Source organism: Brassica napus, chromosome A9 (genome assembly GCF_020379485.1).
Source record: "Brassica napus cultivar Da-Ae chromosome A9, Da-Ae, whole genome shotgun sequence".
Lineage (NCBI taxonomy): Eukaryota > Viridiplantae > Streptophyta > Magnoliopsida > Brassicales > Brassicaceae > Brassica > Brassica napus.
In genome coordinates, this window is record NC_063442.1 from 30661535 (window position 1) to 30683794 (window position 22260).

Genomic DNA, 22260 nt, shown 5'->3' on the forward strand with positions numbered 1-22260 from the left:
TATATATGCTTGTGTCATACCAAATAAAATAAAATAATATATATATGCTTGTGTGTTGCCATATATATTTTATCGGATGCAAAATCTAATACATGTGTATGATCTATCCTAGTATCTGTTTAACATTTGTATATTCATGGACCATACATGGCCAATCTCGATTAATAAAAACGTTGTTTATCTTCTGGTACTAGTGTTTGCTTCTCGTTAATAGATATTGGTTAGTTCTTCAGATCTTGGAAAACCGAACCCAAGCACATATATACTAGTCCAAGGAGCATAAAGCCATGTTCCTCTATAGAACATATAACTCATGACTTACCAAAACGAAATCTGTAGTAAAAAGAAGCAAAGGCTATTTTTTGCATATATGGGACTATTGAGAACCCATTTTTATGCCTTCATAACTTGAGTCTTGCAATAGAATGCGATTTCATATTTTATTTATATAAATAGAATAAGCATGAACAAATACATAGATTTTAATAAAAGAAAAAGCTATAACATGTTATCTTTTGAACTTATATTCAGAGAAAACTATAAAATATTACCAAATTCATAATTTGTCACCTTTTAATCCAAAATTTAAAATTTATTGTTTTGCAATTTTATGAATTTATGACGATTCTACAAAACTTTGATAGAGAAATTGATAGATATAGAATAATTAAGAACTGTAAATATTTCTTGATCATATTACTCCTTTTATATAGCTTAATTAATTTAATTATAATTATTTTGTATAATTTATTTTGTTCATAATTTGGTTTATATTATAATCGGTTTAAATTTGTTGTTAACAATTAGTGTTAAGTATTTTTCTTTAGATAACATATATTTTGAACATTTTTATAATTATTTTTGTTATTATATTTATTGTATGATGTATAACATTTTTATATTTTTTTTATGTAATGGCTATTAATATTGAATTATTATGTTACTTAAATAAATGATATATTTATAATTTAGGAATAAATAAATTAATCAGTTAATTTAAATTATTTATTATTGATTGAAATGTTTTGCATTATTTAAATTTGTAAAAAGTAAGTTCAATTAATTTTTCGTTGTTTTATAAATTATTTCAATTATTTAATTGATCTAAATAATTTGAAAGAAAATTGCTAGAAATTATTAAAAAGATGAGATCTAATATTTTATATTAGTCGATTAATTATTGTGTTGTTTGGAAACATGAATAATAGTATAAAAAAGAGTATATTGTTTGGAAACATGAATAGTAATACGAAGAAATGAATATTAGTGATTTAATGTATGTTTCACGATAAAGTAAAAAAAATGTATTTAATTTAAAAATTTACAACATAAAAGTTAGGTCTAACGTAATGTTTCTGTTTTAATAAAATAGATTTGGATGGTGATGTAGAGATAACACTATCAGTCTATCACAAATGTAAGGACGTGGGTTTTGGAACAAAATTCTAGTGCTCCGGTTAATATGGCGGTTGAAGACGAAGACATATACACATTTCAAACATGAAAATTAACGATGTATGCTGTTTTGATTTACAATACATATGTAACTGCGTTGACGTTTCCGGTTCGGAGAAGAGCCATGTCCGTAGTTTTTTAGATATGACAGCTTCTACCTTTTGAAAAGTAGATAAAAGCGGTTGCGTGTGTTGAGCTGAGCACTAAAACTATGTCTCTTTCGTAGGATCCACGTTAAGGATTTCTGCACTACTTTCCATCTTACAAACTTGATCACAAAGTGGAAAAGATCGAAGATGAACCAGATGATGAAGACCGGAGCTGTTTCTGATCCTCGTTCGAGGCTCAAGTGGGACATATTCCTCAGTTTCCAAAGAGACAGAAACCACAGTTTCACGGATCGTCTCTATGAAGCGCTCATCAAGGCACATGTCCGGGTAAGGAACGGTGACGTGGGACGCAAGGATCAGAAGCTGGGTCCAAGTCTTGTGGACGCTATGGAGGATTCAGTGGCTTTCATTTTCATCTTATCCCCTGACTATGCCAAGTCTCGCTGGTGCCTTGATGAATTAGCCAAGCTCTGCGATCTGAGAGCATCGCTGGGTCGTCCTATATTACCAATCTTTTACGAGGTTGATCCATGGCACTTACGGAAACAGAGTCCTTTCGAAAAAGACTTTGAAGAGCACGCGAAAAGATTTGGCGAGGAGGAGATAGAAAGATGGAGGGGAGCTATGAATGGATTCTTACACAAACTTATGGTCATCTATAATTCCCTTGTTAACGGTGAGAGGTATGGAAAAGAGGAAGCGTTTCTGTCTCAGGTATGCATTTCAAGTGGCAGTGTATGCATTGTGGAGAGAAAGAAACAGAGTTAAGCATGGAGAGAAGTTGATGCCTTGGACAGTTTAAAGGAAAATTCTTGACAAGGGAGTGAGGAACAAGCTGAGTATTTTACAAGCTAATAGAGTTAAAGGGATGGAGAGGGGATTGCAAACCTGGTTTGGAGCTAGAGATTGAAGTTTTTTTTAACAAAGTTTGAAGTATAGGAATCACAAGTTTGTATAGCCTAAAGGTTGCACTAGTTGTATAAAGGTATTTTTTGATGAATAAAATTTAACATTCATTCAAAAAAAAAAAAAAAGAATGTAGTCGGACATATCTCCGGATTTGTGTAAAGGTACATGAGGACTCCCGTATCTTCATCTTCAGTCTTATTCCTCTGCATATTTACATAATACTAGACAACATGTTGCATCGTATGATTGGTATAGATTTTGATATATACATCTCATCTAAGACATGTCATAAGTCACAACGCTCCAACATCAAAACTAATTGTTGATCTAGCTGTCCCCTTCTTTTCTTTCTTCAAATCTTGGATCATCCTGTGTTTTAGGTATGTTTCTTGAGAATCAATCTCCTCATTTTCATTTCCTATGACTCAACATCCTTTGCTACTTCCAAGAAACCAGTGTATGTAAATGTAACCGCTCTCTCCTATCAAAATTCTTTTCACCAACTAATGTAGAACAATATAGAAGAAGAGATTAGTATTCAGCTTCGTTCGCAATCTGAATTCTTATGCTATTTTGTGAGAATTTAACCTAGAGTTTCGTGTAAAAGTATTAACATTTAACATCTTCTCCACAAATGAACACACACATCGACACACACACATAAATAGGAGATTAAGAGCTTGACTGGTTTTTCCGCTACCACCCGCAAACGCAGCTTGCAGTTGGTAGCGGTTTACAGCTTCGAAACAATCATACAAACTGCTGCAAATCGCGCTCCGAACCTCTTAAAATCAAAAGCTGGTTCCAGCTAGCATTTGCGGCTGCGGACGGTTGCGGGAGGATAATTTTTTTTTCTTTTTCTTTAAAAACCATATAAATACAAAAATAAAAATATTCAATAAATTTTTCAAAATGGAATTATAAAAATACTAAAATATATCTATTATATTTTAATTAATATTATAAAATTTTAAAATAAAATATTTTCTATAATTTTAAAAATTTAAAACTATAACTTTGAAAATATAATTTACATATTTATTATAATATTATGATTTTTGATATTTTTATAATTATATAAAATGTAAATATTGTTAATTTATTATTTAACCGCTACTGTATTTAGTAGTTAACCAGTCATAAGTATCCCGCAAACGCACCAATTTCTAACCGCAGAACCAGTCGTATAAATCTCTTAAAACTGCTAGAAACCGCAACCACCTGCATCCGCAAACACCCGCAGCCGCAACCGTAACCGCTGCGTTTGAACCAGTCAGGCCCTAAAGGGAAAATTTTATATTTACCATTTTCATGGTACTATTATTCATTTTTACCACCACTAAATGAATATTTTTAAAAATACATTCTTCAATTTTATTTTTATTTTTAGTTTTTTTTTAATTTTTATTTCAATTTTATTCATCTTCTCAGAAACAGAAACATTCTATAATTTTTATTAAAAAATACATTCTTTACCACCATATCCGTAATTTTATTCTTTATTTATTTAACTAATTATTGTCGCAATTTCCCAGATTTAAAATGTAAAATATGAGACCGGTGAATCTTATGAACTCAAAACAACAACCTTGGAACTGAAGAACAAATAACTCAGTTAGCTTATTGTCTCTCTTTGTTTCTTTATTCTTACACACGAGAGAAACATCCTCTGTTTCACTTGGGTAAGAGTCAAGACTGAATGATCCCTACCTAGAAGATCATTTCTTGACGTCCCAAACCCTCTGATTCGTCTAGTGTCTTTGAAAGACGCTAGCTTTTTTGTTATAATTGAACATGAGACTAGACTATTAATTAATCAATTTTCACCTGACTTTGGTCTCCGCTACCGACAAACAGTCACAGCCAACGCTAAGCTTTTGTCCCACTGTAAGAATAAAAGAAATGGCATCACAACTTTAACAAATATCTCAAAAGTTAGGTCCCTTTATCACCGAAAGTTTTCTCTCTTGACTTCACCAACAACCTTTCTACGAGAGTTGATCGGCGATATGGAGACCGAAGTCATCACCAAACCGCACAGACTCAAGTTCGACGTCTTCCTCAGCTTCCGAGGCGAAGACACGCGCCACACCATCACCGAGCGCGTCTACGACGCTCTCCACCGAAAAGAGAAAGTCCGCGTCTTTCGCGACGACGAAGGTATGCAACGAGGCGACGAGATCAACCCGAGCCTCGTCGCAGCCATGGAAGACTCTGCAGCCTCCGTCGTCGTTTTATCCCCTCGCTACGCTGACTCTCACTGGTGCCTTGACGAGCTAGCTACCCTCTGCGATCTGCGAGCATCTCTGAGACGCCCGATGATACCAATCTTCTACGAGGTTGATCCCTCTCATGTCCGTAAACAGAACGATCATTTCGCTAAGGACTTTGAAGTACATGCTAAAAGGTTTAAGGAGGACAAGATACAGCGGTGGAGGAAAGCTATGACTTTGGTCGGAAACCTCTCTGGATTTGTTTGCAAGTAGGATTCCATTACAAAGTTGAGTTATGTTTTTGCAATGTTCAAGAAATTGCTAGAATTGGATTAGCAATTAGGAGAATTATTAGGAACCTAGATTGATTTATTATAATATTTTACATTTATAAGATATTTAAATTTTTGGATTTAGTTATAAAATAATTTTGATGAATTATAAAGTTAGATATACAAAACAAACCAAAAATTAGATAAATTTGCACTAACTTTAAATTTTTAAAAAATCGTTTTGAATAAGGCCAATTTTATGCCTAGCTAACCTTAGACACTGTCTAGACGGATTTTAAAACCATAGTGTTTTTGAATGTGAATGCTCTTTGTCTGAAATTTTGTGTTTTTGTTTTATGGGACTTTGACAGAGAAGACTCTGTTGATGATGAGATGATAGGGCTTTTGGTGAAGAGGGTTTTATCTGAAGTGAGCAACACACCAGAGAACGTTGGAGATTACACCGTTGGCTTGGAGTCACGTGTTGATGATTTGATTAATCTGGTCGACGTTAAATCCACCTCTGACGTTCAAATCCTGGGGCTTCACGGTATGGGTGGTATTGGGAAGACGACCCTTGCAAAAGCCTTTTATAACAAGATCGTTGCAGACTTCGAGTATAGAGTTTTCATCTCAAACGTTAGAGAAAGATCATCAGACCGTGACGGCTTACTCAATCTACAAAAGACTTTGATCAAGGGGCTTCTCCGTTCGCTACCTGAAATAGAAGATGTTAACCGAGGGAGAGACAAGATAAGAGAGAGCGTTTATGAGAAGAAGATTCTTGTGGTTTTAGATGATGTTGATAAAAGAGACCAAGTTGATGCCTTAATTGGTGAGAGAAGTTGGTATAGTGAAGGAACTCTAATAGTCATCACTACCAGAGATGAAGAGATTCTTAATAGTCTCTCTGAGAGACAAAAATATGAAGTCAGGTGCTTGAATGAGGAGCAGGCACTGAAGCTCTTTAGTTATCATTCACTACGGAAAGAAAAACCAACAGAGAGTTTACTAGAGCTGTCCAAGAAGATTGTCAAGATATCAGGTCTATTACCACTAGCACTTGAAGTGTTTGGATCTCTTTTGTATGACAAGAAGGAGGCAAAAGAATGGCAAACTCAGCTAGAGAAGCTCAAAAACACTCAACCAGGCAATCTTCAGGATGTTCTGAAGCTGAGTTTTGATTCTTTAGACGATGAGGAGAAGAATGTGTTCCTGGATATTGCTTGTCTCTTTCTTAAAATGCAGATAAAGAAAGAAGAAATCGTCGACGTACTGAATGGTTGTGGGTTTAACGCCGAGGCTGCTCTCAGTGTCCTCAGACAGAAGTCTCTTGTTAAGTTCTTGTCAGACGAGAATCTTTGGATGCATGATCAGATTCGAGACATGGGAAGGCAGTTAGACCTTAAAGAAACCCCTGGGGATACTAGAATGCGGAGTAGACTCTGGGACCGTGCTGAAATCATGACTGTATTGAACAATATGAAGGTAATTTATTTAAATCTACAATTATATATAATTTGCATTCTCATGTTTGTTCTGTAATGGATGATAGGGAACATCATCCATCCAAGGAATTGTACTCGACTTTAAAAAGAAGTTAGCAACGGATCCAAGTGCAGTTGCGTTGGGGAATCTACATGACAATCCAGGCATCAGAACTGTGTTTAGTTACCTGAAGAATAAGTTTGTAGGATTTCCAGCAGAGGAAAAGCCAAAAAGCTCTGAGAACACCATTCCAGTAGAGCCTTTTGTACCAATGACAAAGTTGAGACTCCTTCAGATTAATCATGTGGAGCTGGCAGGGAATCTTGAACGTCTTCCATCTGAACTCAAGTGGATACAGTGGAGAGGCTGTCCATTAAAGGAGGTACCACTGAATCTTCTTGCTCGGCAACTTGCTGTTCTTGATCTTGCAGAGAGTGCAATAAGGCGCATCCAGAGTCTGCACATCGAAGGGGTAAGCTTCTAATGTAGTTTGAGTATTAATTTATGAATTTAACGTGTTTATTGATTTATAAAGTTTCTACTGTAGTTTGAGTCAAAGTCTCACAGTCACTGTTAAGAAACTTCTTTCAGGTGGATGGAAACTTGAAGGTTGTAAACTTGCGTGGCTGTCACAGCTTAGAAGCCGTTCCTGATTTATCAAACCATAAGTCCTTAGAGAAGCTTGTCTTTGAACGATGCATGCGTCTGGTGGAAGTTCCAAGTTCAGTTGGTAATTTGAGAACATTACTTCACCTGGATTTCAGAAACTGTCCAAACCTCACTGAGTTTCTTGTGGATGTTTCTGGACTGAAGAGTCTTGAAAAGCTTTACCTCTCTGGCTGTTCAAATCTGAGTGTCTTACCAGAAAACATTGGTCTCATGCCATGTTTGAAAGAGCTTTTTCTTGATGCAACTGCGGTAAAGAAGTTACCAGACTCTATTTTTCGCCTCGAAAATCTTCAAAAGCTTAGCCTAAAGAGCTGCAGATCTATTCAAGAGCTTCCTATGTGCATAGGAACATTGACATCACTGGAAGAACTAGATCTGAGTAGCACTTCACTGCAAAGTCTTCCGAGTTCTATTGGAGATTTAAAAAATCTCCAGAAGCTGAGTTTGATGCACTGTGCATCCCTTCCAAAGATACCTGACACTATTAAGGAGCTCAAATCACTGAAGAAACTATTTATCTACGGAAGTGCAGTGGAGGAGCTGCCTCTAAGCCTAGGCTCACTGCCATGTTTGACTGACTTTTCAGCAGGAGAATGCAAACTTCTGAAGCATGTTCCAAGTTCAATTGGTGGATTAAATTCTCTTCTAGAACTTGAGTTGGATTGGACACCAATTGAAACTCTACCAGCAGAGATTGGTGACTTGCACTTTATTCAAAAACTTGGGTTGAGGAACTGCAAGTCTCTGAAGGCTCTGCCTGAATCAATAGGAAACATGGACACACTCCATAGCTTGTTCCTTACAGGCGCTAACATTGAGAAACTGCCTGAAACTTTTGGCAAGCTTGAAAACCTAGTCTCACTCCAAATGGACAACTGTAAAATGATCAAGAGGCTTCCTGAATCATTTGGAGACTTGAAATCGCTTCACGGTCTGTACATGAAGGAAACTTCGGTGGTAGAGCTGCCAGAAAGTTTTGGAAACCTCTCGAATCTAAGGGTATTGAAGATACTGAAGAAGCCTCTCTTTAGAAGTTCTCCAGGTACAAGTGAAGAACCTAGTTTTGTTGAAGTACCGAACTCTTTCTCAAACCTCTTGTCACTTGAGGAGATAGATGCTAGAGGTTGGGGGATATGGGGTAAAGTACCTGATGATCTTGGGAAGCTTTCATCTCTCAAGAAACTAGAACTGGAGAATAACTATTTTCACAGTCTTCCATCTAGTCTTGAGGGGTTATGGAATCTTAAATTATTTACATTGTATGACTGCCAAGAGCTGAAGTGTCTCCCCCCTCTTCCGTGGAAACTGGAGAAGCTAAACCTGGCAAACTGCTTTGCGTTGGAGAGTATAGCAGACCTCTCAAAGCTGGAGATCTTGGAAGAGCTCAATCTCACAAACTGTGGGAAAGTGGATGATGTTCCAGGCCTAGAGCATTTGAAGGCTCTGAAAAGGTTATACATGAGCGGCTGCAACTCTAGGTTCTCTGTTGCAGTCAAGAAAAGACTTTCCAAGGTGATTCTGCAAACTCTATATCATTTCAGTTAGTTGTATTTCAGGTTTGTTAACAATCTTTTGAACTCTCACTGCAGGCTTCTTTGAAAATGATGAGGAATCTGAGCTTACCTGGGAACAGAATCCCTGACTGGTTCTCACAAGGCCCTCTCACATTCTCACCTCAACCCAACAGAGAGCTCAGAGGCGTAATCCTGGCCGTTGTTGTGGCTCTTAACCAAGACTGCATAGATGACTACCAGCTGCCTGATGTGATGGAGGTTCAAGCACAAATTCTAGAACTTGATTCACCCTTATACACCCACACATTGCACCTCTCTGGAGTGCCAAGAACAAGTGATGATCAACTCCACATCTGCCGATACCCAACTTTGCACCCAATGGTTTGGACATTTAGAGATGGGTACACCATACAAGTTGTTAAACGAGAACCACCAATCAAACAAGGCGTTGAGCTAAAGATGCATGGGATTCATCTTGTTTATGAAGGGGATGATGATTTTAAAGGTGAGGAACATGTATTGAACGAGACACAGCTCACTGTCTCTCAGAAGCTTGCCAATTTTTTCAGATCTTTTGACGAAGGTGAAGCCAGCTCAGAAAGTGAATCAGCTTGATACTCGCAACAGATGGTTCAGTACTTCAGTCTCTCTCTTACTGTTATTGATGGTGTTTTTAATTTTTTTTTTTAAATACTCTTTTCGTATTTGTATGATAATTAAACCATAAAACAATAATATGTTGATGTTATGGTGTGAAATGATTGACATCATTGTATCTTTATCATCACAAAGATGCATAACATCATATATCATTGTGACATAGGTGAAGATTGTTTTAATAGTTTTTGGTTTTTATATTTTGGTTTTTAGATTTTAATATTCAGCTTTAGATTTTAGGCTTTGGCTTTTAAATTTTGATTTTTGTTTTGGTTTTTGGTTTTGGGTTTTATTATATTTTTAGTTTTTTGAAAAAAACTAATGAATTACTTTAACGCAATAGAAAAAATAGCAATAAAATATTTAGAAGTTACTATTAAAATTGATTTAAAATATAAAAACACATTAACATATTTTTAATTACTACATTTTTGAAAATCTTATATTATACTAAATATAAATCATAAGAACATCTAAATTAATTCCAAAACTTGAATGGCAACTTTTTTGTTTTTCAAAATTAATATATAATGTTTTATTTAAAAAATATTTTATACTTTTATAATTTTTAGTTATTGTTTAATATGTCTAGTAATTATTAAAATTATTCAATAATTCTATTTATAGAATTTAGTAACTAATTGTTTACAATTAGTTTACAATTAGTTAATATTATACAGAAATATCTAATTTTATTTTATAGATATGAAACACACAAAAAATCACATTATTAAAGGGGAAATTAGCAGAATTGTCCATATTGAAAAAATATATAATAAAATAAAATTACTAAAAAAAAGTTACAGAGTATATATATAATGGTCCTGAATTTTACATTAACACAACAAACTATTACAGAATTAACTTACATTAACCCAACTCCAATTGCTTGATCTGTAGAGAAAGCTATTATTCGTGAGGTTTCGTTAAGTGTGTTTTGTTGAGTAGTAGCTGTAGATATTATATTGCAAATTTGAAAGGCCTAAAATTAGTAATGTTTAGCAAAAAAAGTGGAATCAAACAATCAGGCCTTATAAAACAAGTTTTTTGCAAAACTAATTTCCTAATATTTAGGGAATCAAAACTTGATTGTATAGAAAATGGTTTTTAAAGAAACAAAAACCAAAAACTAATCTTGAAACTGAAAACAATCAACCTCATAATCTTACATGACATCAAAAGATTTGCATCAGAGTAAGACTAAGAAAAACAATGTAACACATCCACCATCTCAAGTCAATCCATAATAATCAAATCATTTTATTTCTTCAAACCATACTCTTCTTCAAGGAAAATGTCGTCTATAATCCAACTTGATCATTTGTTTAAATTAGTCGAGTATGTATAATGTACATGATGTAACATCCATCGCCTAAATGTAACATTTAAATTAAAGGCACATCAACAAATATTGTGTTTTACATTTTAATTGTATTTATTATTTAGTTATAAAATTTTAGTACTTATAAATAATTATTGTTAAAATATAATATACAAAAAAATCAAACATTTATCTAAGGTTTTCTATTAGACAATCTCATCTTTTAATTTTCATTGTTAAAGATCACTCATCCTCAAAATAAAGTTCTTTATGGGAGATGTTCTGACAAAAGAAGAGATAGACATCTTCGTAGCTTTTATTTATTATCAAGCCTTTTTACTCTTACCACCCTAGATAGTACGGTCCTGGCAATAAAATGAGAAGAAAGATCGATGATATTATCTCTAGTAAATTAAGCACAACTTTCTATATATCGTGTTGTTGAGTTAACCAACCCGATTGGGCTTCGGTTATTTGTGTTTGCTGAAAACTTAATAAACAATGGTGTATTTGAGTTTCACGATATTTCACATGTATACTTAGATTGTTGAGTCATTGAACCAGATTTTATACATGAGCGGCTGTAACTCTAGGTTTTCTGTTGCTAAAGATGCATGGGATTCATCTGGTTTACGAAGGGGATGATGATTTTAAAGGTGAAGAACATGTGTTAAACGAGACACAGCTCACAGTCTCTCAGAAGCTTGCCAATTTTTTCAGGTCGTTTGAAGAAGGTGAAGCCAGCTCAGAAAGTGAATCTGCTTGATACTCCAAACTGATGGTTCAGTCTCTCTCTCACTGTAATGGATGGTGTGGACAAGTTTGATAAACCATACAACATTATTATTTTGATGTTATGGTGTCAAATAATTGACATCATTGTATCTTTATCATCTCAAAGATGCGATGACATCATATATTTTTGTGACATATCTTACAAGACATCAAAAGATTCTCGTCAGACTAAAGAAACAATGTAACACATCCATTGCATATCTATCTCACCTCTCAAGTCAATCCACAATTAGATCATTTATGACTTCTTCAAACCATATATGCTTCTTCATGGCAAATGTCGTCTATAATCATCCAACTTGATCATTTGTTTAAATTAGTCTAGTAAGTTTTATATTTCATTTGTAGTTCAAAAACAAAAAAAAAAGTTATATATTTCATTCAATGGAACTGTCACAGTTCAGAAGTTGTCACGGCTGAAAGTCAAGGTGAAGATATTGTTGTGCATGAACAGAAAATTGAAAGTGGTATTTATTTGATATAAATAGTCAACGTAAATTAACAACGGAATATAGTTTAAATTATCAAATATATTGTTTTGTCTGTATATCACATATTATTTTCTTACGAATACTTATTATCAAACATCAAATTATTTATATATGATAAAAATTTCTTTAAAATATTTATGTTTATTGTTGTGTTAAAATTTTAAAAACACTCATAATAAAAATATTTTAGAAATATCTTTATACAAATGTTTTTGATGATTAATATTTAATTATAAATTATTTTATTTTTAAAATTTTTAATAGAACAATATTGTTTCAAGATAACAACACAACATATAAGAATTATCTTGTTTAAAAAAATCTGATATTATTAATATAAAATTTGTTTTAACTATTTAGATAAATTATATACAAAATTCATTGTACTGCTTCAAGACCACTCTTTTCAATTATGCGTTCAATCAAAGTATGAAAAAAATTGCTCAATTTTGCAGATTTTTATTGAGAAATTGGCTAATTGATATTTTAATTTTATCCAACCTTATTAGCGTCAGCTAGCAAGGGAAAACACGAGATGTGACTATTCCTCATATCTTAATAGTTAAATATCATGATTAATATATGTTATATAAAATATTTTGAATATCAAAAATTTATTTAGGAGGTTCTAGAATATATTTTATATGTATATATCTTTGGTTTAGTTATCTTATAAGTATATATTTTTGTTTCTTATACATAATTTACAAAAAAAAAACAAAATTTCAGAGAAAAATTAAGTAAACTTAAGTAATCTTATAGTAAAACTATAGTAATTTTAGTAAAACTTTAGAAAAACTTTAGTAAAATTTTAGCAATTTTTAGATGATAGATGTCATTACTGCTTTTTTTGGTTGCTTTTTTTACATGAAAAATATACAGAGACAATTCCTAGTCTTAATTGGAGGTTTTTTGTCGATTTGCAAATATTTTCGACACCAACTCGGAGGTTTGAAGTTACTGATGTCTCCACTTTCATGAGCCCTCCGTGACTTTGCCATATACTAAGAAGACTACCAGGTAGTTTTCCAAGTCTTCTCTTCGATTTCCGCGAATGGTTTTAGGGTTTAGCATAGAATCTTTGCTTCTTTATGCTGGAAACACACGTTCACATATTTGGCTATGCAAGTTGATAAATAAATGCGATCTTCACTTATGTTATGATAGTTGAATGATTTGATAATGTGTTTGGTCTGGTTGTTGTGTAACATCAGGAAAACTATAATGATTTGTAGGTTGAGAAAAACTAAGCAAACTGATATTGATTATGTATATTGACAAAAATAAGGAAAATGATATCAATGCTATATATAACACAACCATATTAGCCCTTTTTTCAAAAAAAAAAAAACACAACCATATCAAAACCGATATTGGACTGTTTAATTTGCAAGATTACGGGTGAGGAGATTTGTGTGTATTGTTGCGTTGTTCGGCTTTCTGGATGTGGTGAAGGCCCGTGTGAGTCCAAAGATTCTGAGATGTTGCTTCACGGAATGGCAACCATACATACTCGCTTGGATACTTTCTGGTGGACTTAGGGCTAATGGCTCTTGGTTTTCTGATTGGCATAGGCATTTATTTCTTTCGTCCTTCGAAAAGGAATAAATATTTATTACTACATTTATTATTAAATTAAAAAATTTGAGCTTACTTGTCTTTTATACATTTTTAATTTTTAATTTATTTTAACTGTCTATGCTTAAAAATATTCTTTTCGGATAACAACATAATATATGTAGGAATTATCTGTTTTAATATATTTTTATTTTTGGCCAATATATATATATATATATATATATATATATATATATATATATATATATATATATATATATATATATATATATATTAATTTATAATAATTGTCAAATAAATTTTTAACTAATTATTATTTATTAAAGATAATGACGATATTAACAATCTAACTTTAAATGTGTGTGCCAAAAAATTACCTCATAAATAATAGTATAAATAGATAGGAATTCTGTAGGAATTATCTGTTTAAATATATAGATAGGTAAAAATATTATTTGAAGGCGCAAACAAATAGTTTACGAAACTGCATAATATAAGTTTAAAATCTCTTAGACAGTATTTACCAAGCGATTTTGACACATGTCATCACCACAATCAATTTCACAAAATAAATGTGACATGGATGATTACATTTAATGTTGATTTATATTTTTGGTAATTGTTTTTAGAATATTGTTGTAAATTATACATCAACATTGAAGTATATCTATTCAAATATGACATTAAATAGTTTTTTTGTCAAACGACATTAAATAGTATAATAGTATAAATATAATAATATTTTACAAATTTTGAAATATTATTTATTCATATTTTTGTAATTATAAAATTTATTGCCAAAAATTATTTTCAAAATTTTCTACAATTTTTTTTAAAAATATATTTTTTTAATCGTATTATCATTAGTTTCTTTTATATATCTACAAAGTTTAGAAATACTATTTAGTTTAATTTTTTGATAATTATACAATTTTTTATCAAATTTTTAAATTAAATTTATACAAGTTGATTTAATATATTTTATCCAAAATAAAAAGATAAAAGATATGTCTAATATTATAATTTAATATATATATATATATATATATATTATATGGTGTAAAATAAAAAATGTTTAATTTATCTTGATTTTATTTCAACTAAACCAAAATTTATTTTAAAATATTGTAAGAAAATAATAAAATTTAAAATAGTAATAAAATTTTATTTTAAAATATAATTTACATTTAAAATTTAAAATTTTTATTGTTGCTCATAGTGCAGGAAAACAGCTAGTTGACAATATTTACATCGTTACACTTGAAATATTATTTGAAACAATTCTCATAAATAGACTATTTTCAAGTTTTGATCACAAAATAGACATAAGGAGGAAATTAACCAAAATATTTCATTTAATAGGTAAAAAGACCCTAATATCCTATATATATAAAAATTAAAAAAAAAATTAGAAAAAAACAAAAAAATTAAAAAATTAAAATTTTTTTTATAGTTTTAGATTATATGTTTTCAAATTCGAACTTTTTATAAAAAAAATTTGAAATTTACTTTTTTTGAAATTTTTTTTTTTTTCAAATTTCATTTTGTAATTCGAAAATACTTTTTGAAACTACTTTTAAAATTTTTATTTTCAAATTTTTAATATTTATTTTTTATTTTATAAAATTTTAAACCTCAATCTCAAATCTCTGTCCCGTAACTCTAAACACTAAAGTTTGAATTAGTATAAATGTATATTTACTTTTTTAATAAAACATTTTGGTCATTTTGATCTACATTTGTGACCAAAACTTTTTTAGTGGGATATGTCCTTTTAAACGATTTACTTTTCCGATTTACTTACCAAATTGAGTTTAGAAAAGTCAATAATATTCTGATGGGTCAACGAGACAACAAAGAGAAAGCAAAAGCTACAGAGTTTTGACGTAAAAGCTCTACAAGACATCTCGCTAAGCTTTCTCTCTCAAGACTTCAAGAAGACATTGGAGTTCTTGTCTTAAACAGTTGACTTTTAGAAGGAAGGAAGCTCGGAGATGGAGGCTGCGGTTCTATCGAAGCCGCATAGGCTCAAGTATGATTTCTTCCTCAGTTTCCGAGGCGAAGACACGCGTCATACCGTCGTAAAGCGTCTCTACGACGCTCTCCACGTGAAGGAGAAAGCGCTTATCTTCCGCGACAACGAAGGCATGGAACGAGGGCAAGCGATCTATTCAAGCCTCGTCGCAGGCATAGAAGACTCTGCGGCCTCCCTCGTGGTCTTCTCCCCTCGCTACGCTGACTCTCACTGGTGCCTTGATGAGTTAGCTACCCTATGCGATGTGAGTTCATCGCTTGATCGTCCCATGATACCGATCTTTTACAAGGTCGATCCTTCCCATGTACGCAAACAGAGCGGTCGTTTCGTTGAGGACTTTGAAACACACGCCGAAAAATTTAAGGACAAGGAGATAGAGATACAGCGATGGAGAGGAGCTATGAAAATAGTTGGAAATCTCCCTGGATTTATTTACAGGTAAAATACAGCCTCTGTAGTTTTATGATCATGTAGATTCTTGAACGTTTGGAAATTCGCAGAGAAGGAGAAAAGGAGGATGAGATGATAGGGCTTGTGGTGAAGAGGGTTTTAGCTGAGGAGAACAATACACCAGAGAAAGTTGGAGAGTACACCGTTGGCTTGGAGTCACGTGTTGATGATTTGATGAATCTGGTCAACGTTAAAATCCTGGGACTTTACGGTATGGGTGGTATTGGGAAAACGACCCTTGCAAAAGCCTTCTATAACAAGATCGTTGACAACTTCAAGGAGCAACGAGTTTTCATCTCAAATGTTAGAGAAAGATCGTCAGGACAAGATGGTTTGGTCAATCTACAAAAGACTTTCATTAGTGAACTGTTTGGTTTGGTACCTGAAATAGAAGATGTTAACCAAGGCCGAGACAAGATAAGAGAAAGTGTTCATGAGAAGAAGATTCTTGTTGTTTTAGATGATGTTGATAACGTAGACCAAGTTGATACCTTAATTGGTGAAAGAAGTTGGTATGGTGAAGGAACTCTTATAGTCATCACGACCAGAGATGAAGAGATTCTGAATAGACTCTCTGTGAGCGGCCAAAAGTATGAGGTCAGTTGCTTGAGTAAGGAGCAGGCACTAAAGCTGTTTAGTTATCACTCACTACGAAAAGATAAACCACCAGGGAGTCTATTGCAGCTGTCCGAGAAGATCGTTGAGACAACAGGATTTTTGCCACTAGCTGTTGAAGTGTTTGGTTCTCTTCTGTATGACAAGAAGGAAGAAAAAGAATGGCTAGTTCAACTTGAGAAGCTTAAAAGTACTAAACTACACAATCTTCAGGGTGTTCTGAAGGTGAGCATTGAATCCCTAGACGATGAAGAGAAGAAAGTATTCCTCGACACTGCGTGTCTCTTTCTTAAAATGGACATGACTAAAGAGGAAATTGTCGACGTACTGAAAGGTTGTGGGTTCAACGCTGAGGCTGTTCTCAAAGCTCTTAGACAGAAGTCTCTTGTCAAGTTCTTGGCCGACAATACTCTTTGGATGCATGATCAGATTAAAGACATGGGAATGCAGATGGTCGTTAAAGAAAGCCCTGAGGATCCGGGAAAGCGAAGTAGACTCTGGGATCGTGGTGAAATCATGAACAATATGAAGGTATTTTTTTTCTATCTACAGCAATAATATCATCATTTGCATTTGAGTTATATTCTCGTGATCGTTATGACAGGGAACACCATCCATCAGAGGAATTGTATTAAACTTCAAGAAGAAGTCTATGAGACTAGATGACGATCCAGGCACCAGCTCTATATTAAAGCCTACAAGTACTGAAAACACCATTCCCGTGGAGCATTTTGTACCAATGAAGAAGCTGAGACTTCTTCAGATCAATCATGTGGAACTGCAAGGAAATCTTGAACTCCTTCCATCTGACCTCAAGTGGATACAGTGGAGAGGCTGTCCATTAAAAGATGTTCCAGCGAGTTTTCTTTCTAGGCAACTCGCTGTTCTTGATCTTTCAGAGAGTGGTATAAGACGATTCCAGAGTTTCCAGCCAAAAATAGTAAGCTTTCTTATCTCCCTCTATCATGGGTTTTGAGTTGAAGTCTCACTTCTAAAAAAACACTCTCTCTGGTTTGCAGGTGGGTTTGCAGGTGGAGGGGAACTTGAAGGTTGTAAATTTGCGTGGTTGTGATAGCTTAGAAGCCATTCCTGATTTATCAAACCATAAGTCCTTAGAGAAGCTTGTTTTCGAGGGATGCAAGCTTCTGGTGGAGGTTCCTAGCTCAGTTGGTAATTTGAGATCATTACTTCACCTGGATTTAAGAAACTGTCCAAACCTCACTGAGTTTCTTGTGGATGTTTCTGGACTGAAGAGTCTTGAAAAGCTTTACCTCTCTGGCTGTTCAAGTCTGAGTGTGTTACCAGAAAACATCGGTTACATGCTGTGTTTGAAAGAGCTTCTTCTTGATGAAACTGCGATAAAGAACCTACCGGGATCAATTTTTCGCCTCGAAAAACTTCAAAAGCTTAGCTTAAAGAGTTGCAGATCTATTCACGAGCTTCCTGAGTGCATAGGAACATTGACATCACTGGAAGAGCTAGATCTGAGTAGCACTTCACTGCAAAGTCTTCCGAGTTCTATTGGAAATTTAAAAAATCTCCAGAAGCTGCATGTGATGCACTGTGCATCCCTTTCTAAGATACCTGACACTATCAATAAACTCGCATCATTACAAGAGCTGATCATCGATGGAAGTGCGGTGGAGGAGCTACCTCTAAGTCTAAAACCTGAATCCCTTTCTAAGATACCTGACACTATCAATAAACTCGCATCATTACAAGAGCTGATCATCGATGGAAGTGCGGTGGAGGAGCTACCTCTAAGTCTAAAACCTGTATCACTGCCATGTTTGGCTAAATTTTCAGCAGGAGGATGCAAATCGCTGAAACAGGTTCCTAGTTCAGTTGGGTGGTTAAACTCTCTTCTCCAACTTAAGTTGGATAGTACACCGATTACAACTCTACCAGAAGAGATAAGTCAGTTGCGCTTTATTCAGAAAGTTGAGTTGAGGAACTGCTTATCATTGAAATCTCTGCCTAATAAGATTGGAGATATGGACACACTCCATAGCTTATACCTTGAAGGCTCTAACATTGAAGAACTGCCTGAAAATTTTGGAAATCTGGAGAACCTAGTATTACTCCAAATGAACAAGTGTAAGAATCTCAAGAAGCTTCCTAACTCATTTGGAGGCTTGAAATCTCTTTGCCATCTGTACATGGAGGAAACTCTGGTCATGGAGTTGCCAGAAAGTTTTGGAAACCTCTCAAATTTAAGGGTGTTGAAAATGATGAAGAGTGATGATGATCCAGGTGCAAGAGAAAAATCTTGTTTTGTAATACCAAACTCTTTCTCAAATCTCTTGCTGCTTGAGGAGCTGGATGCTCATGGTTGTGGAATATCTGGTGAAGTCCCTGATGTTTTTGAGAAGCTTTCTTCTTTGAAGATACTGAACTTGGGGAATAATAAGTTTCACAGTCTTCCTTCTAGCTTCAAGGGGTTATCAAGTCTCAAAGAACTTTCATTGTGTGACTGCCAAGAGCTCACGTGTGTTCCCCCTCTTCCATGTAACTTGGAGAAGCTAAACCTGGCAAACTGCTGTTCATTGGAGAGTATATCCGACCTTTCAGAGCTGACGATGTTGCACGAGCTCAATCTCACCAACTGTGGGAAAGTGGATGATATTCCAGGCCTAGAGCACTTGACGGCTCTGAAACGGTTACACATGAGCGGATGTAATTTTCAAGTGCACCGTTGAAGTAAAGAAAGTGCACCTTTCATAGTTGGAGACATGGTGTTTTGTATATATATTCCTTTTTCTTTTTAGTTTCCTGTTCTGAAGCTTATTTGCTTCTTTTAACTTCACTCACTGTAAGATGTTTATCTGTTTCTTTACCTCTGCCTTTTATAATCAATAAGTAAAAGTAACAAAAAAGAGGAGATTCTTGATTTGTGAAAGTTTTGATGAAAATGAGTTTCACAGCTTGTCATAGTACCAAACAAGAGAGACCAACAGATTATCTAAAAGGAAATGGTGACAAGACGATGTTATTATTACTAAGTGGGGTCGAGGTTCATGTGTCTATGCTCTCAGCGAGACGCAGACGTCTCTAGATCTGCTTCCACCATAACCTTTCTTTTCAAACTCTCTCTCTCGTGTGTCTTATTCTTAAGACCAAACCCCACATCTAATCCAAAAGATATCATCACAACACACCAAACTATGCTTTGACCCTTTTGACCATCAGAAGCATTAAAAGATGAAATCAACAGTTCAAAACAAAGAGACATTTGGAACCTAAGGAATGAATTAGACCAAATGTCAAGAACTTGTTAGCTTTTCACAATACAATAATGAAACAAGGCGAAATAAATTTTTTCATCTCATACATTCAAAAGAGTACATTAATGACCCAACGAATGTACATAATTTTACAACAAACAGGACACAAGACAGCACAAGAACACTGACACGGTTATAAAGTAACAACAGTGGGAGAAGGAACAAAGAATGAGATATAAAGTAAACAAAAGGCTTTTTGATGCAGAGAGTAGATTCCTCATGCCTTTCTAGCGCTTTACGCTGCCTAAAAAAAGATACTCACTCAAGCTTCTTGTTTGTTGAAAACTAGTGGAAACTCATCATAATGCTCAGAGACACCATGTTTATCCGCCATGCTCTTCAAAGACTCGTACACCTGAACCATCGTCGGCCTCTCCTTAGGCCTAGACACAACACAGCTACACGCTATTTTCAAAAACTGCAAAATCTCCTCATCGTGTCCTTTACCACTTATGCTTCTATCAATCGCGTCTTTGCTTCTACCAGTACCCAAATACTGACTCACCCAGTCCACCAAACTCCCTTTAAACCCTTCCACGCCGTTTATAACTGACAAAGGCTTCTGCCCCGTGACCAGCTCAAGAAGCACGATCCCAAACCCATACACATCCCCTTTCAAAGACGCAACCATGGTGCTCGAATACTCCGGCGCCACGTAACCTAACTCCCCCAAATCACCATTATTAAACGAGCTATCGTTCGAGTCACGAGTCCCAACCAGCTTAGCCAAACCGTAATCAGTAATCCGAGCATCGAAATCATCGTCAAGAAGTATAACGTTGGAGCTAATAAACTGGTGCAAATACGGCGGCTGACATCCATGGTGCAGCCAAGCTAAACCTCTAGCAGCTCCCACGCCAATCATAAGCCGAGTGGGCCAATCCAAACCCGCATCACACAGTCCACCACTATGCAACTGAGAGAACAACGTACCGTTAGGCATGTGCTTATACACCAACAGCCTCTCATCCTCCACAACGCAATACCCTAGAAGCGGAACCAAGTTGGGATGTCTAAGCTCGCCTAACTTACTCATCTCCGACTTAAACTGCTTCTCACCGACCCCACAAGCGCTAAGCCTCTTAACCGCGAGCGCAGACCCATCAGGCAAATCCGCTTTGTAAGAAACACCGGTTCTCGAAGAAACATCGATGTTCCCGGAACTAAACTCGTTCGTAGCAGCCATTAGATCATTCAACTTGATCTTCACGATAGGTTTCTGAAACAAAGTGACTTGAACAAGCTTGTGAGACCGCAACAGACCAATCCAATCACTATCGTCTCTAGACTTCCCAGCGCCGTATCCTCCTCTCTTCTTCCTCCCGCTACCTTCTCTCATAAAGAACCACCAGAAAACCGCTAAACCGACACACAACGACCCGACAGCCCCGAGAACTCCCGCGACTACAATAATAGTTAAGTTCCTCCCACTCAACGCGCCGCATCCCGACAAAGGCTTCCCGCAGAGACCGTTATTGTCGGAAAAATCGTCCTCCCCGAAACGAGACAGCTCGGAAGGGATCGTCCCGGAGAGATCGTTTCCGGCCAAAGAAAGCCGTCTTAACCGATCTAACCGGCTCAATTCGGTGGGAACCGAACCGGAGAGCTTGTTGTCGCTAAGGACAAGCGCGTTCAAGAACTTGCACTCCACGATCTGAGTCGGGATCGGGCCGGAGAGTTTGTTACCGGACAGATCTAGAGTGACGAGGTAAGGGAGCCACGAGCAGATTTGGGAAGGAATCGCGCCGGAGAGATCGTTCCCGGAGAGATCTAGCGACTGTAGGCTCCGGCAGAGCTTGAGAGACTCGGGAATCTGACCGGCGAGCTGCATAGATTGGAGCTGGAGGGAGATGATGCGATTCTCTTTCTCGTTCCAGCAGGAGACGCCGGTGAGCTTGCAAATCGATGAGGCGGAGGAGTTCGGGAAGGACCAGGAGGTGAGGCGAGACGAAGGGTCGGTGAGTGAGTTCTTTAGGCCTTGGAGACAGAGGACGTCGTCTTCTGCGTTAGAAGATAGGAAGGAGATGATGATGATGAAGAGAAGAGGTAAGAGAGTCTTCATGGGTGGATCTGTGAAGATGTATCTCTCTCTCTCTCTAGGGTTTTTTTATTTTCCTCAGAGAAGTTCTATGGCGGAAAGAACGCTCATTGACTGTGTTACTGATGAGAAAAGGAGACAACTTTATTTTTTCCTCTCTTTTGTTTGACTATTTTTTTTTAGTTATTTCGCAGAGATTATAGTTATTATTTTTCATACTATTTCTTTGTTTGTTTGTTAGCTGGTTTGTTTTGTTTGGGAAAAGAACTAAACGACGCCGTTAGAGTAGCATCTCTGAGAGTCAGAGAGAAGATTCAAGTCAGTTTAGTATAAAATCCTTGAAAAGGAAAGGTAGTTATTCTTTCT

General features: G+C 35.3%; 3 protein-coding genes across 7 annotated transcripts; 2 read left to right on the forward strand and 1 right to left on the reverse strand.

Annotated features, from left to right (window-relative positions):
• The first annotated feature begins 1736 nt into the window (after nucleotides 1-1736).
• On the forward strand, nucleotides 1737-11531 carry LOC106367550 (disease resistance protein RPV1-like). Of its 5 annotated transcripts, XM_048740927.1 has the most exons (7): nucleotides 1737-2216; nucleotides 2601-2627; nucleotides 4472-4956; nucleotides 5331-6447; nucleotides 6515-6919; nucleotides 7039-8628; nucleotides 8706-9411. In XM_048740927.1, the coding sequence occupies exons 1-7, from the start codon at nucleotides 1752-1754 to the stop codon at nucleotides 9243-9245; spliced, it is 4629 nt and encodes a 1542-aa protein (XP_048596884.1). In that variant the 5' UTR covers nucleotides 1737-1751; the 3' UTR covers nucleotides 9246-9411. The 5 variants fall into 5 exon arrangements, with proteins under 5 accessions (XP_048596884.1, XP_048596880.1, XP_048596879.1 ...); XM_048740923.1 differs by lacking the exons at nucleotides 1737-2216; nucleotides 2601-2627 and adding an exon at nucleotides 11343-11531 and having other exon boundaries at nucleotides 4367-4956; nucleotides 8706-9213; XM_048740922.1 differs by lacking the exons at nucleotides 1737-2216; nucleotides 2601-2627 and having other exon boundaries at nucleotides 4367-4956.
• Nucleotides 11532-15329: 3798 nt separating this feature from the next.
• Nucleotides 15330-19462, forward strand: LOC111200289 (disease resistance protein RPV1-like). The gene is made up of 4 exons (XM_048740928.1): nucleotides 15330-15945; nucleotides 16008-17103; nucleotides 17177-17512; nucleotides 17592-19462. Exons 1-4 carry the CDS (start codon nucleotides 15467-15469, stop codon nucleotides 19269-19271), a joined length of 3591 nt encoding a protein of 1196 aa, XP_048596885.1. The 5' UTR covers nucleotides 15330-15466; the 3' UTR covers nucleotides 19272-19462.
• A 406-nt stretch (nucleotides 19463-19868) lies between these two features.
• LOC111197771 (probable inactive receptor kinase At1g27190) lies at nucleotides 19869-22070 on the reverse strand. Its single transcript, XM_022691007.2, has one exon. It carries the CDS (start codon nucleotides 21916-21918, stop codon nucleotides 20119-20121), a length of 1800 nt encoding a protein of 599 aa, XP_022546728.1. The 5' UTR covers nucleotides 21919-22070; the 3' UTR covers nucleotides 19869-20118.
• Nucleotides 22071-22260: the final 190 nt, after the last annotated feature.

Coding starts and splice junctions, on each gene's coding strand:
- LOC106367550 (XM_048740927.1), top strand. CDS start 1,752: ATGAACCAGATGATGAAGACCGGAGCTGTTTCTGATCCTCGTTCGAGG. Junction 2,217..2,600: donor GATTCTTACACAAACTTATG/GTCATCTATAAT, acceptor AAAAAAAAAAAG/AATGTAGTCGGACATATCTC. Junction 2,628..4,471: donor TCGGACATATCTCCGGATTT/GTGTAAAGGTAC, acceptor TTTCTACGAGAG/TTGATCGGCGATATGGAGAC.
- LOC111200289 (XM_048740928.1), top strand. CDS start 15,467: ATGGAGGCTGCGGTTCTATCGAAGCCGCATAGGCTCAAGTATGATTTC. Junction 17,104..17,176: donor AAATCATGAACAATATGAAG/GTATTTTTTTTC, acceptor TCGTTATGACAG/GGAACACCATCCATCAGAGG. Junction 17,513..17,591: donor AGAGTTTCCAGCCAAAAATA/GTAAGCTTTCTT, acceptor TCTGGTTTGCAG/GTGGGTTTGCAGGTGGAGGG.
- LOC111197771 (XM_022691007.2), bottom strand. CDS start 21,918: ATGAAGACTCTCTTACCTCTTCTCTTCATCATCATCATCTCCTTCCTA.